Below are 17,299 nucleotides of genomic sequence, written 5' to 3' on the forward strand. Positions count from 1 at the left end.
AGGATACATACATAAACAGCCCCTTTGACTTAGTCTCGTAGATATGTTAACAACGGATGCCAGGAGAAAGTGCATAAGGATGGCCATGTTACATAAGGATAGCAATGTGAATGCGGTAGATATAATCCCTGCACATGGATGCAGAAAAGAATCAATGACCCGCCTGTTCACATACAGATGAGATGCAGGACAATGGTGTTTTCAGAAAACAATGATTGCAGCTTGCCTTGCGAGCCTGAGGGCAATCGCCACATGGCAGCCGCGCAACCTGGTTAAATGTTGGTGTTACCATGTTAGACACAGACCTTGCAGTGAGGGCCGGGTCCATCTCCACTGGACTGTAAAAGGTCCTCCTGCACGGACTGGCACACTGCATCCTTGTTCTTCTTCAGCAGCCGGGAATTGCCAGCTGCAGTGGCCAGGTAGTGAGTGCTGGGGCTACTTAGACTTGAGTTCATGAGCTTCTTCGACACTAGCTTGCAGGCTTTCTTAAGATTCTGTAAAAAGGCAGACAGGGGGCACTCTCATTTCGAAGGCTTTTGTGAAATCAAAGATCATAAAGGAGTTGACAATGTTTGAAATGATTAGATTATTTTGATGAAATAATCCAATATACCCATTCTTCCCCCTTATCCTCTTCCATCCTTATCCTTATATGTCTCTAGTCTGTCTCCCTGTACGTCTCCCCCCAAATCTCTATTTTCACTACATATAAGTCACTTTTTGCAGACCTGTGCTATTATTAATTTTATACTACTTGTTATATTAATGCGGTTTATATCTACTATAGTTCATATTATATTCGCAAGTGAATTTAACAAATGACTCAGCCTTATAGAAATACTATTACAAGAGACCAAAATCATTTACTATGTCATTTCTTTGTGGTTCTTGTTTTATTTAAAGTCTGTAACCTGTTGATATCTGTATCAAAATCAATATTTTAACAATAAAAATCATTAAAATAAAAAAAAGATCATAAAGGAGACTTTGTTCTTTTAAATCTACTATTTGGCTTGCGGGAATCTAGGAAAATCCTTCGATATGAAATAATGAGATGATGTAATAATCTGCGATACATGAGCTAGCTAGGTATTGTGAAGGAACTATGCTTTAACATCATTAGCGAGGCATTGGATGCCTTTCAAAGACCTGCAAGGCATTATGGGCCTCATTACAAGTTTGGCAGTGCCGGAAAAAGTGGAGGTAATTGCGTGACTGCTTTTTTTCCCGCACCACGAAATTACATGTTTGCGGGGTGACTGATTAACCTCCAGCCAACAGCTGGAGGTAAATCAGACCCCCCACTGGCAAGAAACCGCTGGTATTACATAATACATGGAGTCCTACGGTAACGATATGAAGCAATATGATGCATTGAATTAGTACAATATTGAATACAATATTGGAGCACATAGCAAAGTCGTCAGGATATGTATATGTTCAATTAGGGTTTTCACCACAGAGGTCCACTGCATGATTTCAAAAGTGCTAAGGATACCCGAGCTAAAGGACGTGCTAAATACTGCCAATAATTAATTAAGTCTCCAGACTTGGGGACTGATCCCCTAAACATTTGCACATGGTGTTTTCAGACAACAGTAACTGTGACTTGCATTTCACGTGTGTGTGTGCGCGCGCGCGCTGATGTTTGCGCTTATGTGCGCATGTGTTTGTGCGTTTGTGTGTGTCTATGTGTTAAGCGTGTGTGTTTTTGCATTAAGCAAGTTGTGTAGACTTAATCTGGACCAAATTTTGTAATTGGTCACAAAACATTACCATGTCAGCCACAGGGGCCTTGCAGTGGGAGCCGGGGCCATCGCCACTAGAATTCAAAACCTTCTCCTGCACTGGCTTGCGGATACTGTTTTTGTTCTGCCTAAAAAACTGTAAAATGTAAACAAGCACAACACTTATGTAAAACATTTTTTTTTAAAGAAGGCAGAACTGCATATTGTTTCTTTTAATCTAGTAGACTACATTGAAGCATGTGTGCAAAATACTTCATTTATAGATAAAGTTCTATACTTGTGTAAAGGCGCGTTATAAATGCCATATCATATCATATATATCTGATAGAAGCATATATATCTACCCCATTCAACTTTCAATGCTATGCGGATGATACCCAGCTCATTTTCAGGCTACCCTCGGCAGCCTCCTCTCCTTCCCTCATCTCTGACTGTCTGTCTGCTATCCAGGAGTGGTGTGCTACCAATGACCTCTGCCTTAATGCCAGTAAGACTGAGATTTTACTCATTGGCACACCCACTCCCTCCTTCCCTGCAGCTCTCTGGCCGGCCTCTCTTGGACCTCTTCCTGCGCCCACCTGCAAGGCCAAAAACCTCATTGTCATCCTAGACTCCACACTCTTCTTCTCTCCTCACGTCTCTTATGTCTCTAAGAAGTCACACTACCAGCTGCACCTCCTCAGAGGTATTCTTCCTTTCCTCTCCTTCCCCCAGAAGCTAATCGTCTACAGAGCCCTGGTTCTCTCTAGTTTGGACTATTGCAACAGCCTCTATCTTAATCTGCCTGCCTCTACACTCCGCCCTCTGCAATTTATCCAGAACAGGACGGCGAGACTTGTCCTTGGCCTCAAGACCAGGGATCATACCTCTCCAGGACTGAAATCTCTGCACTGGCTCCCAGTGACTGCAAGGATTAAGTTCAAAACCCTATCCATTGTCCACAAGGCCTTATGGGGCCGCAATACCTTCAACTCCCTCTTCCCAAATATCTTCCTTCTCGAGCTCTTCGCTCATCTGCCTCCAACTCCCTCAGGGTCAGTCGCTTCTCCAAGCAACGAGTTGGTGGTAGATCTCTCACCTCGGCAGGGGCCTCCCTCTGGAACAGCCTCCCTGCCTCCCTGAAACTTGAGGAGAATCACCTCCGGTTCGGGAAGCACCTCAAAACCTTCCTCTTTGCTTCTGCTTTCTCTCCCCCATCCCCTGATGAATTCCTGGCTAAAACTGCACTAGTTACCTGGCCACCCTTTGTGACCTTGGGCCCAGGCCCTGCCATTTGCACACCTGCACTGCCTCCCTGGCAACCCCCGCACCAGGGGACTGTATTCTGTATCCTTACAGTCCCCCACCAGTGCTCTTACCTTGCACTTGCCACCATCCGGCCATTTATTTATCTTATTTATTCTACTACCCCATGTACTGCACTTACCCCTCTCCCATGTACTGCACTTTCCCCTCTCCCTTCCCCCTCGCACTTTTAACTTTCCCCCTTCCCATGCACTTGCTCGATCTGAATGGCACCTGGCCTGGTAAGATCGCTGTCCGTCTTCCCTCTGTTCCCCCTCCATTGCCTTGTCGCGCCTTGAAACACTTGTGTATAGGCATGTTATAAATGCCATATTATATCATATCATATCATGTGTCTGGTTATGCTCTGGCACTCTCGTCGAGCAATGGTTAAACATCTGCAATGAGACATTGGATATGTCACACAAGCCAGAAAGATATTCTGAAATGGCCACACAGATAGGAAGACAATTATAGACGAATTGCAGATTAACTATAGTTTTAAGTCTTTAGTTATAGTAAAGAATTCATACAGTGTTCTCCTCTGTGAATCATATTGAAATCCCAGGCTCCTTGATTTCCCATAAGTCACTACAATGAATCAACAGGGTTTCAGAGTGGTGTAGTGGCCATTTCTAAAAGATGTAAATCCCAGAAAGCGGTTTATGGGTTTCCAGACTTTTATAGGTGGCATCAATATAGCAACATTGCTGCGTTCTTCTACCCGAAATATCTGGAAACGGAAAGACTACAATGCACCAACAAGTAGTAACTATCTACAAAGGATGCATGACTAAGGATCTGCTTTTCCAGAGAATATACAATACTTGTCATCGACATTTCAATCTCAAGTGACTCACACTTTGCACTTTTCCGTGTGTGATGAATCAACTTCCGGGGCACAAGTGGCCCAGGGATGAATATTGGCTTCTAAACCATCAATGAGCCCCAAACCTCTAGTACACCAGAAGAGATCCGAACAGATTGGAAACACATGTCAATTATAAACCTCCTTGTCCAATTTTGGTAACATGGTCAGAATGGCAAGCTTATCTCTGCAAGGTCGTGGATCGATGGTTAGTTGCAATACAGCAAAAATACAATTAGTATGAAATGAAAAAAAGTGACCATCCAGTCAAGGTTATATAAAAATATATACTTTATTATTATCACACCAGACAGTTCTAGCACACTACAAAATACAACCCACCCTGTAAGGGAGGACAGAGAGTTTCAAGAAGGAAAACTGATACACTCTGGATACTGACAGGCGGGTAGTTGGTAAAGTCATTAATCTCACTAGTTCAAGGATACTTAGTTTCAGCACAAGAGGAGCAATGGGTCAGAAATTGTCACTACAGGCCTCCGGAGAAGGGCCAGGGGGACAGAACCTCAATGTACCTTGTACTTGTAGGAGTTCTTCATGCTCGCAAACGTCGAGTCAGTTTCAGGGAGCTTTGCAGCTTCTGGGACAGAATTGAAGGTGGGAGACAGCTACGGGTATCAAGCGGCAGGCAGTTCGGCGAGTGAGGCTCGTTGAAAGGCTGTAGGCTGCTTTCCCAGCAGCTCAGGGTCAGGAATCACTGTCTCTGTGCTAGTTGGCAGATCTGGAGCACTGGTCGAGGCGTCTCAGAGGGCTTTAGGTCACTAAATGCAGCGTGACAACAGTCAGTGGTGCATCCGGTCTCTGTTTGAGGGCTCGACTGCCTCAAACATGTCCTTAAATGATGGATGCTGGTTGATGCTTGTGGCTCTCCTAGCTCCTTCACTGGTCTTGTGTCATCCTTTAAGGCGGACGGCCCAAAGCTGAGGAGAGTGTTTGCAGGCAACGGCCTTACCCTTTGTTCAGAGACCCTCTGGCACTTCCCACCTAGGAAGCTTGCTAGCAGAACCTAACAGGGCACACGCTGTGCTGGCTTGGTACAGGTTCTAGAGTTGCTGGACGGGTCCTTTGTGTTTGATATCTGCCGCTGTTCCATAGGAGAAGTTTAGGGGAGGGATCTTGCTTCCCTCCTGAAAATCCTGGCTTTCCTTCACTGGCAGAAGCTCTAAGGCAGACTATACCTTCAGCAAGGGTCCAAATGTGTGCTTCTTCTTACTCCTTTCGGAATCGTCTGATGAACTGCCAAGTGAGGGGCTCAGCCCTTTTTTGAAGCCAAATGGGCCCCAGTGATTGATGCAGGCTAAGCCTACTGTAATGAACCAATGCTGGGTACCCACCAAAATCTTATGTTATGTGTGAGGTCATAATCAGAATGCTTTGCAACAGGAAAGATAAAAGGGTAACAACATGTACTATCAAGTCCCACCCATCTTCCTATCTGTTGTGGATCAAAGTGTCTCTCTGGTTAATTGAGGTCTCTGTGGCTCCTGATCAAAGTGCAGGTCTCCCTTAAATTATGTCAAGAACAGACTTTCTGTCTCCATCAAATCACATACTTGTACCTTCCCGGATGGGGTCACCCTACAGGGATGACCACTGTAAACAGTTGTTCCAGGCATGATATTCACCGCCCTTCATACTAAGGGGTGGGAGCTGACTTCAAGTTGACACATTGCATATCAAAAGGGTGTTGGGTTTCCTGTCCCCTTTGTCAGCCCTCCTACCAGGCCTCACGCACTCCTGCGTCAATTAACTCTCATCAGAATATGCTGCCACCAGCAGGCAGACAAAGGATAGGGCAAATCCATGGAACATTTCATATTTAATTAGGCTGGCCATGGCAGGAGGAATGTGTTGCCCTCCTCCACTTTTTGCTTTCATGTACTCCTGGCTGTCAGATTCCAATTGAACATAACAAGAGGACTGCGCCTGTAGACTGTGTATATCCAGAGTACACGTGACTATGTATTTGTTGTGCAGTGAGCATAGGAAAATGTGTGCGGATTAGCCCCACATATTTTCCGAGGTTGATCTCCCATCATTCAATTTATTTAAAAAATATAAAAAAAGGCAGGGTGAGTTCACACCCGCCGTGCAGATGGTTGTATTCCTCACACTGTGATATGATACTCTGCCTCCCACCTGTTTCACATCTTTTTACCCAATTGTGAATATGCTTACAAAATGCAATTAGCACAACTCCACTCTCGGCACAGTGCAGGGCTACATGCTAATCAACTGCCCATGTGCAGAGATTTAGGCACACCCACCATGTTGCCTTTTTTACCATCCTGCATCGTCAGCAATATGTTCCATCCCCAAGATGGCACCATACTGACATGGTGTCACTGGTCAAAGTGTACGAAAAGAAGTAGTGGAACTATGTTTCCGGCTGGCCTGTCCCTGCTCCATACAAACCCCATCGCCATGCCCCTCCCACGTGCAATGCAAACCCCTAAACAAATGCGCCTGCAGTCTAAGGGAAAGTTCAGTGCAGTGCACTGAAGAGCAAGTTGAAACGTCTTCCTACACGATTATTTTAAAAGGAAACCATTCCGGAACGGTTTCTTTTTAAAAATTAAAGTATAGGAACGGTAAAACGTATTCCCTGCTCCCAACCGCTCTGGCCTACTTCGACCACTGCATGGTTTATGCTGACATACAAGAACACTCAGGAAAGAGAGGCTCTCCCCCACTTGTCTACTTTATTTAACATTTGGTTGAAATGTACAATTGTGTTTTTAAATAAGAAATTGAACTTAAGACAAACCCATCCTGGCTCCTTCCTCTCGACCCTTAAGGAAAACCAGGTCAGAATTATACGCCGTCGGAATTTCAGGGCTCCCTGATGTAAGGGCTAGAAGATCTCACAGCAGAGACGATGCTGAAAGTCTTCCTCGATGAGAAGATCCTTGATCACTTTGTCACAATGAAGAAAAGCTGCCTCAAACCCCCTAACAATAAATGGTGCAATAGCAATCTAACCTCCCTGAACAGAGAAGGTCAAAGACTGAAAAGAAAATAGCATACCTCACAGCCCGGTCAACCACATCTCCAAAAATACCAAATTGCCATTACCAAAACCATACTATCAATTAGAGGTCCTGAGAGCCCATGGTAAATCTGCAGAACTTATCTTGATGTTTCAATATACCACTAAACTACAAGGCCTCAACACCCCCCCTGACCCTTCCAGGCACTCACAGGTGAAGTAGCATCTTTCTTCACAACCAAGATCCATGATTCCAAGAACTGTGTCTCCTGCCACATCCAAGTCTCTCCCTCAACGCATACAACTGAAGCTTCCTGCTTTACGATTATCTCGAGTCCATATTCATGACCTCTGACAAACTCAAAGCTTTTGGTGCACAGTAACTCCCCTGCCTTGCCTCATTCCTGCACAAGCAAACAAAATACACTGACCTCAAACACTGCAGTTCCCTGCAATGCAAACTTCACTATAGGGAACTTCCAGTGGACCCTCAAGAAGCCCAACATCAATCCCTCATTGCCAGGCAACTGCTGCTCCATGGCTATCCCCATCATATGAGGCCAAAATAGCTGAACCAATTGTTGTCTCACAAATCCAAGTGTGTTTGGAGAAGGTAAACATGATGCACCCTTGTCCATTAGGCTTAATATCATCCCGAGGGACTGAATCAACACTGGTTCAAAGTAGAGAGAACCTTCTTCAGGTTCTTCAAGCTAGCAAACCCTCTGCCCTGATCTGGTATCAGCAGCACATAGCAGCCATCCATAATATCCTGCTCCATTTTCTCCAAAAGCATTTCCACATTATAGACAAAGCCCTTGACTGGTTCAAATCTTTCCTTAAACACGGCTTCTACCAGATCAGAATGGGTACATTCTTATTCAAACCTTCTACCCTGCCCCCACCACATGCCCTCCCCAAAGGATGAGCTCTATCGCCTTGGAAACAATCCTATGGCACCACAAGCTTTTGGATTGGGGTAGAACGATAGTGAAGGTTGTATTTTGATGAGTACATGGATGCTCATGATTTTAACAGACCCCTTATATGTATAGTTCCAGGCTCCCTGGTAGCATTAACATTAGCAGACTGCTGTGGGCTGCCTGTTACATGCATTTTCATGCGTATTGGCTTTGCCAGTGTTCCAATTGTCCAGTACAAAGTGCACAGTCTCCTGACAAAACTAGACCGCTGCCTAACATTAGTTCCAGTTATCATTGAAGGTATGGTCAGCTAGTTTAGTGAGGCGAAAGCAGGAGCTGGCCAGTAGTCTGTTTCTGGAGGGTCATATCCTGTGTGACGCTCAGAAACGGAAGCTTGCTTCCCTCCCATGTGTGAAAGGGGGCCAGGAGATGAGGGTGTGATCCAGAATAATCAAGACTGTCATTGTTGTAGGAGCAAATGTTGAAGTCAAAGGGCGGATGGGGATGTTGAAAATTAGCTATTGCAGGAAGGGGCATTGTGGGAAAACACATTTAAATACATTCGTTTTTCTGAAAGATGATTTGCTGGGTTCTCTTCACAACGAAGAAGGTGAGTCATTTTAAGGCGATGCGCCACACCGCAGTGACCTTGAGTCACAATGGAAACATTGCATGGTTGGCAATCTCAAAAGCTGCAGATAGGACTGGGAGCATAAACACTCGTGAGCCTCAATGGTCACCCATAATCTCCAAGCTCTCGGTTCCTCTGGCAGGGGCAGATTCCTGCGTATTTGTTGCTAAGGAGGTTGTTTGCCTCAAAAAAGATTGAACTCTACAAAATAAGCATCCATCTTCATCTTGCATACCCTTCTCTGCTAAACTAAGTCTGTTTTGATGATTTCAAGGTAGCAAAAACTATAATCGCCACACTTGTGGAGAGTTGCATGTATATAGTTCATCTCTATGCACACTTGTCTTATTTCCCTATGTAAGGTGATTCTGACCAGATTCTAATATGTAACCCAGGTGACTGGTATCCCTAGGCTTCTCTATGAACCAGAAACCTGTTGGTGAACAAGAGACTGGTCATACACCTTACTGCCTAACATGCGTCCCTTACCATAGCAGACAAGGTCATTGATAACACCCAGCCGGAACCCCAGGGGAGAATTAGGGTCTCCTCCATGAGAGAGTAATAAAACAGCATGCAGGCCAGAAAGTATTGATATTAAATATATGTGCATTTGTCTTATTTGCCTATAATTGACTTCCTCTATCCAGTATTGCTTTTGCAAACAAATGAATAGACAGCAAGCAACACGCATGTTCATTAACATCATACATAAACTATGTGACATACATTTGTTTCTGAATATACTTTTATATTTGGTTACAAGGAATAGATAGCTGATGTGATAAAAGTCCAAAGAAATTCTACAAAAAGAATAGAATATGTATTGTCTTGTAGAACATTACAATTTTAGGTGATGTAATATGCTCATCGATTGTTTAACTGAGGTTGCGATACATTATTGTACCTTGGAAATCCAGGATTTAGTGGAAGTTGCAGCAATGGTTTCATTCTGAACAGCTTTCGGTGGATTAGCCAGTGGGGTTATGGTATACTTGTTTTCATTTTCTTTCGAAAGCGCCTGCTGAAAAACGAAATTATACGCGAATTGAAAGTCATGGAATACTTGAAACACATTTCATAATGCACATTCGTTTTATGCAACTATTAGATCGCTCATTATCTACAAATGTATTTTTTTATTTATTTATTTATTTATATAGCATATAGGCTTTTTTTTTTTTTTTTGCGCTACAAACCCTCAGGTATCTGAGCGCTGCTTATTATTACCCACGGTGTGTGGTGCTCATTTATCGACCTCGGAAGGATGAAAGGCTGAGTTTGGCCCCGCCGGGATTCGAACCTGCGTTAACAGGTTCTGCACGGGTGTCAAAGCGGGCGCTCTACTCGCTGTGCCACTTGACCGGCTAGCAAAGTCATATGTAATATATAGCCTCACATGCCCAAGTGTTTCCATCAAATAGCAAGTGTAACCTTATTTGCACAGGCACAGTCTTGGACCGCTGGGCCAGCCATGATCACCATGCACTGGCATACTTAAAACAAAGGGCACTGTTGTCAAGAATTTCAAAAAGGGCCTGGAATTGACAGGGTGTGGAAATGGATTTTTACTTTATACGAACTGGAGCTAAAGCTATGTGCTCCATTACAATATTCCAGCAGGAACACTGCTACTGAAATCATTTGATCCATTTATTTTGCAGGAGGGCAACGTTGAGATAATATGGCTGCCGGATTATGTTTCAGAAACAGCACAAGCAGATATTTCAGCAGCTAAAATGCGAACATGGTCACTCTTGTAGGAAGAAACATACCTATGCAGGCTTTCCAAAGAACGTTGGGAAGTGCCCACAAGTCCAGATTTTGTTTGAAAAAGGCTGTTCAGTTTTAGCTTTTTTGAGTCCATCCAAAAGTTGATTTCAGAGGTGCAGCGATAAAGGAAGTTGGCAGTGGATGGGGGGTTTTGATATAGCAGAGCAAAGATGCTGATGTCACCGAAGGAGTACAGCAAAGTCAAAGTATTTGACGAGGAAGGTAAAATATGGATGTTGATGTTGCAAAGAGAGTTAATGTCAGGTTCTGCAGGTGGCCACTAGTGGTTCATAGGATTGGAAGATGTTTTGTCAGGGCTAAGTGCTAGAGGTGAAATAAAATAGGCAGAATTGGTGCATTGTTTCATTTTTTTTTTCCTTAACTAAAGCTTATGCAGGATTCCCAAATCAAGATGGAGAAGAAGTCACCTAAGCTGATTGGCTGTGAGAACAAGGCGCTGGAATGTACTTTGAATTCTGTATCTGCCTTTCATCCAAAGTAAATCCCAGACAAGTCATAAAGCTCCTTAATTTTAGGGGGCCACATTTTTGAAATCTGATGACAACCTCCTGAAGAAAGAAGACAGAAGCAGCAAGGTTTTATCCAGACTGAAAACCTCAGGTGGGAACGCAACAGCAGTTTGTGAGACTGTGTATATAGGAACAGTAAAGCAGTTTGAGGCAAGCAGCAGCATACGCTCAGAACTGTAAATGGTTAATAGATAAACTGAAAGGACGTGTTGTCAATCAAGCAACAGTGTAAAGTTTTAATGACCATAACGAAAAGTTATTTGTATGAAATCCGTGGTAACGCTATTATATGGAGAGGAATGTAAAAGAGTGTGCGGATGCGCAAGCGAGCCTTATCGCATGTGAGATCTCCTCGTGATCACAGACAGCTGTTCCATTCCAACGAGCAGAAAAGCAACATAGAGGCAGCTTCTCCATCCATTGAGAAAGACGGCATTGCAGTTTCGTTTCATCACGTGAGATAACACAAGAAGCATTTTGCCCTTTACAGTTCCGTCTGCAGAAGGCTATTGTTTGTTTCCTCACGCATGCGCAGCAGTGAGTACCATCCAGTCATCATCTTCGTCACAGTGATTTTTTTTAAATGTTAAAGTTAAAGAAGTGAATGAGCGTACAAGGAGAGTAAAGGTCACAGGAAAGAAGGAATTTCCAGAGAGAAAACTGTGAAGGAGGAGAAGAAGAGACACATTAAAAGTCAAAGTTCTGTAGACAAGCGAGAGGGTGTCAGTTCTCTCCATCAATACCTCTCAGCTACAAGCAGGGGTAAAACGGTTAAAGTGTGAGTAACAGTGAGAAGGAGAAACTATTTGAATTAAAGATTTAAGTGGAATGTGAAATTAATACTGAGTTTGTTCTATTCCCACTGCAGACGTAATTCCAAGAGTCTAGGGGCGAGGGGTGTCTAGTTTGTTATTTTATCCACTACTGCTTTTCCTTCCCTGGAGTTGCTGACTCAGCTGTAGAATCAAGGGTTGAGTGGGGAATGTACGGAGAGGGTCTGTGGGATCAGCAGCTGCCGCTGATTCAGGCAATCCGGGCCTGATAGGGTGAAAGGCCCACAATAAAATAGCCGCCTGAGCTCTTATGGATCCCACAAGAGGCCTTGGCTGGTTCTTTGGGTGATTTGATAAGAGAAATAAGAGAGGAGTTGCAGGTTTCAAGACGGGAAACTTAGGACTTACACTTAAGGCTGGAAGAGTGGAATTTGAAGTATGCTTTAGCCACTGTTGCAGATAGACTCTCTATATGTGAGGCATTGATTAATCTTGTTATGCAGATAGATTGTCACCTGGGAGAACGTAAGGCTGAGCGTAGAAGAGGGGTTGTCGGGACCAGAGTCTGCAGTAGAAGTGAAAGGGTAAGGGGAGAATCAGTGGTTAAGGATTTGCAACCAGGGAACTTAGAGAGATTGGGTAGGATTAGAGGTCCATTGATAAAGGAAGAGAAGAAGCGGCAAAGATTGAATAATCTCTGTATGTATTGTGGGAAAACAGGACATTTTGTTGGGTAATGTCCATGGTGCCCAAAGACCTTTCAGTCAACAAGTTACAGATCTCAACAAGTAGCAAACATCATTCAGGTGGCTGTGCCTCACACCACCCTTAATGTATCCTTGTTTGTAAAGGGAGTGATGAAAGGGAGTGCTCCAGTGGTGATGTACTCTGGGGCTTCTGGGAATTGTATGGACTGGAATGTGGTTAGAGCTATGGATATACCTTTTGTTCCCAAGGAAAGGGCAGAGTAAGTTACAGCAGTGGATCGGTCACAGTTAACTTCAGGTATTATTACCCATGAAACAGTAACTGTAGAAATGGAAATGCCAGGAGGCCATTGGGAAGAATTTGTTTTTGAACTAATTGACACTCTCCTAGAATAGATTGGGGTAGAAGGGTGGTGGAGTTTTCTCCAACCTCTTGTAAGGAATATTGTTTGAAACAGAATGATGAGAAGGAAGGTTCAAAAGGGTCCACCGAAGTGGTGGTTGATTTGATGGAAGTGGAAGCAGCCTTGGTACACATGATTGGAGCAGCAGTTGGAAATTTGCCAGAGTGTTATCAAGAATGTAGTGATGCTTTTGATGAGACAGAGGCCAACAAACTACCACCTCATCGGAATTATGATTGTAAGATAGACCTTGTGAGGAATTCGACCATCCACAAGGGGAGTGTGCACTCGCCTGGGCATTTTTTAAGTTTTGTAATTAAAATGAATGATGGGAGATCAACCTCAGAAAATAGGTGGGGCTAACCACACACATTTTCCTCTGCTCACCGCACCACGAACACATAATCATGTGTACTCTGGGGGGACATAGCCTGCAGGCACAGTCCTCCCGGTCATGTTCAGCTGGAATGTGTCAGCCACAGTTACATCAAACCATCTCAAGAAGGGGGAAAGCAACACCTTCCTTCGGCCATGGCCAGCCTGATTAAAATATGAAAGGCTCCATGGATCCACCCTGTTCTATTGTTGTTCTGTGTGGTGGCAGCGCAGTTAATTGAAGCAGGCCTGCGAAGGGGATTGTTCACAGAACACAAGAGACAGGAAACACCAATATCTCTTTGATATGCAATGTGTAACCTTAGTTTAGTTTAGTTAGTTTAGTTTATTTATTTGTAAGGCGCGCCAAGCCCTGGAGCATCAGGGCGCACAGGACAAGAATATGCTCAACTTTGTTACAGGTACATCTACATAATCATAGTACATTCTACAATAAATAAAATATGTACAGGTACATGTGCATGGTCATAGTACAGTATACAAAAAGCAAGAATGAGCAGGGCTGGAGCTAGGTGCAGACAAGAGGTGATAAGGGTACAGGAATACTTAACAATGTGGAGGTAATATACAGTGGAATAAGTACAGTAATATACAATGGTGTAAAATACAGACCGAGGTATCAGAGCTGGGGCATGCAGGTGGATCGCCAGTAGGGACAGTCAGGTCAAGCAGGTCAGATTAGTTAGATGTCATTGGCTCTCAGCCACTTGGTCAAATTCTGCCTGAATTTCGCGAAGGGCTGGGGTTCTCTTATGTCATGTGGTAGGGAGTTCCAAAGCTGTGCTGCTTTGACTGCGAAGCTATGTCCTCCAATAGTGGCACGTTTAAAGCGAGGGACATAGAGGCAATTCGCATTGACCGTTCTTGTTGGTCTAGGTGAGGTTCGTAAGTGTAGCCTGTCCATGAGGTAGGGTGGTGCCATGTTATTGAGGCACTTGTGAGTAAGGGAGGCAATTTTGAGTTGGATTTTGTCCTGAGTGGATAGCCATTTAAATTCTCTTCTTATAGAGGAGATATGCTCTTTCCTGTTGATCTTGAGAGCGGCTCTCAGGGCATTATTTTGTAGGACCTGGATTTTTTGGATCGTCTGTTCGTTAGCCCCAATGTAGAGACCATTACAGTAGTCCAGTTTGGACAGTATAAGGGCTCTGGCAAGCGTGATTCAGCTGTCTGTAGAGAGGAATTGCTTGCTGGCTCTAATGAGTTTACAAGTATATGCTGTAGAAGAGGCTAGGGAGTTGACTTGTTTGCCAAAGTTTAAGGTGGCGTCAAGGTAAAAGCCTAGGGTCTTGACTTCTTTTGCTACTTTGATATTATTCCCGTCGATTCTGAAGCTGGCATAGTCAGGGTTAAGTTTAGTTATGTATGTCGGAGTGCCTAGGATTATGAGCTCAGTTTTGCCGTCGTTCAGGCATAAGACATGTGTGGCCATCCATGCCTGAACGATGCTGAAAATTTTATTCACTAAAGCCAGATCCACGACGTAATCTCCTGAAAGCGGAAGGAGGATCTGGGTATCGTCTGCATAGTTGGTGTAGGCGATACCCAGATGATCCATTTCGTCAAAGAGCGGCTTTGTGAATATGTTATAGAGGGTTGGTGATACACAAGATCCCTGTGGTACACCACACGTTATAGGGATCGGGTCAGCTGAGGCTGATGGAGAGAAGACTCTCATGGTGCGGTTATTCAAGAAGGATTTGATCCATAATATGGCCTCTTTGGAGAAGTGAGCAGCAGAGTCTAGGTGGCTGCATAAAACTGTATGGTCGACTAAATCGAACACTGCTGAGAGGTCTAGCAAGAGGAGTAAGGCTGCTTGGCCATTGTCCCTACATTGATCTATTTGGGCCTTGAGATCGATAAGGGCAGTCTCTGTACCATGCTGGGGACGGAATCCAGATTGGCGGGTTCCGAGCAGGTGGTTGGATTCAAGGAAGTTTTGTATTTGCATGTATGCCACTTTGTCTAAGATTTTTAGAAGAAAGGGCACAGTCGTGATAGGCCTAAAATTGATGGGCATGGCAGGGTTGAGGGTTTGCTTCTTTAGGAGAGGCAGGACCCACGACTCTTTAAGATTTTTCGGTACAATGCCGGTGGTGAAGGATGAGTTGATGAGTTTAGTTATGAATGGCGATAGTTCTCTCGCAGCATCCTTAATTAATTGGGCAGGGCATTGGTCGCCTTTACAGTTGGACGGTTTAAGTCCCAGGATCACTTTTTCGACTTCAATGGTAGATACCTTGGAGAAGCAGAAACGTGTTATTTGTTTAGCTTTAAGTAGGGGTGCTGGGGTTAGAGCGTCCTGAGGTGTGAGAGATGCTTTTTTGAGGGCGATTTTAGTTTGTAGGTTGACTACTTTGTTAGTAAGGGCAAACTGAATGTCTGAGCACCATTTTTTGTCCTTGGTGCAGTTTTCTTGGGGAATGATGGGTGTTTCCAGCTCTTTCAAGATACTGAACAGTTCTCTGACACTTGATTTAGATTGGGATATTCTGGTATTGTATGTTTCCTGTTTGGCTAGTAGGGTATCTTTTTTGTATTGGGATGATATCTTTGCAAGGTTTAGTTTGTTTTCTACTGTAGGAGTAAGTCTCCATTTGGATTCTAGTTTTCTTTTGGTTAACCTGAGGTTTTTTAGATGGGGGGTGAACCATGAGTTGAGATGTTTTTTCGGTTTGCTAGTCCGTAATTTGAGCGGTGCTATGTGATCAAGGGCTGAGTTCATAGTTTCATTGAATTGATCAACTAGCATATCAGGCGCCGTGTTGGCTGGGAGCGAGTTTAGTTGGGGTAGTATGATTGGCAACAATTTTTCCGTGGTTATTAGCTTTTTGTTCCTCGTGGGTATAGGAGGGGCAGGTGTGGACTTGGCTGTGGCTAAGTTTGTAGCTACTGTAAATAGTAGTAGAAAGTGGTCCGTCCAGATCTGGGGAATGGTGTCTGTAATGGTTACTCCACAGTTGTGTTCAGCTATCCAGTCAAAGATGCGACCTTTATTATGAGTGGGACAGGTGACTCTTTGGGCAAAGCCCAGCTCTTTTAGGATCAGAGCAGTAGCTGTGGACTGGGTGTCTTTAATATCATTGTAGCCTAGGTTGAAGTCTCCTAGCACTATAGTTTGGGAGGTGTTTTTCAAATTGTTGGACAGGGTGGTGGAGAGGTCCTCAACAAAGGTTCCAATAGGACCAGGAGGTCTGTAGAGCAGGACGATGTTTAATGTTTGGGAGCTGGCGGTGGCTATTTTGACCGAGAGGCATTCACAAGATTTCGTGATGGGGGATGTGGAGACTCTTATGTCAAGACTGATCTTGGCTACAATGGCTAGACCCCCGCCTCGGGAGGTGTGTCTGTCAGCTCGTATGATGGTATAATTGTCGGGAACTGCTAAAGAAATGGCGGGACCCGCTGCATCGTGAAGCCATGATTCTGATATGGCCAGGAAGTCTAGGTGGTGTCCAAGAATGATATCTGAGATTTCTGTAGCATGAGCGACTAGGGACCTAGCATTTATGAGTGCACCTTTGAGGTGATGTTTAGTGAGCATGGTGCTTGCTATAATGGTAGGTTTGGAGCATTTTTGTGTGGGTCTTTTAGGGATATGAGCTCTCCTAGTGTGTTCTGCAGTGGTTTTCGGCTGTATGTTCATTTTTAGGAAGTTGATTTGTTCAATTTGCTTTGCTGGTAGTTCGTACAATTTTGGTAGGCGAGCACGAAGTTTGAGGTTTCTGTCTGTGGTACTACAGGGCCTGTATGTGGTAGTATCATCTTGATACTGGTTTGCTGTAGGTCCAATGGTTTGATGAGAAATAGGCATGGTAAGGTAAGAGAGTGATAATACCACTAATATGATGAGGGAGGCGGCGTAGAGAGGTAATTTAGCAGTCCTATCTAGTGCAATGATACTTAGTTTGTTTGGTTTTGGAGAGTACATGCTAGCTGACTAAGTCAGGTGCGCAGATAGCAGCACAGTTAGATTTAGCTTTAGCAATTAACCTGAAGATAGGGAGTTGCGGAATGCGAATCAAGGCACAGCTAGGTTCAGCTTTAAACTAAAGGTATGCCATTGTAGAATGCGACTAAAAACCAAGGCATAGCTAAATTCAACTTTAACGTAAGGTATGCAGTTGTAGAATGCGACTAAAAACATAGCTAAGTTCTAAGTTCCATTTTAGCGACTAGAAACATATCATTAAATGCAATTTTAACCTACAATTGAAATGGTCTGTAAGCGACCTTAAGGCACAACCCA

At 44.0% G+C, this 17,299-nt stretch overlaps 1 protein-coding gene across 2 annotated transcripts in view; it reads right to left on the bottom strand.

Annotated features, from left to right (window-relative positions):
- LOC138525571 (uncharacterized) overlaps nucleotides 1-17,299 on the bottom strand; it is a 281,870-nt gene that overhangs the window by 111,997 nt on the left and 152,574 nt on the right. The window contains exons 3-5 of one of the 2 annotated variants that reach the window (XM_069635607.1): nucleotides 9,372-9,488; nucleotides 1,780-1,887; nucleotides 306-497 (exon numbers count right to left, since the gene is read on the bottom strand). In XM_069635607.1, the coding sequence (XP_069491708.1) occupies nucleotides 306-497; nucleotides 1,780-1,887; nucleotides 9,372-9,488 (417 nt within the window). The remainder of the gene's footprint in view (nucleotides 1-305; nucleotides 498-1,779; nucleotides 1,888-9,371; nucleotides 9,489-17,299) is intronic. The other variant, XM_069635608.1, reaches the window with a different exon arrangement.

Source organism: Ambystoma mexicanum, chromosome 7p (assembly GCF_040938575.1).
Source record: "Ambystoma mexicanum isolate Mex_15411 chromosome 7p, UKY_AmexF1_1, whole genome shotgun sequence".
NCBI lineage: Eukaryota > Metazoa > Chordata > Amphibia > Caudata > Ambystomatidae > Ambystoma > Ambystoma mexicanum.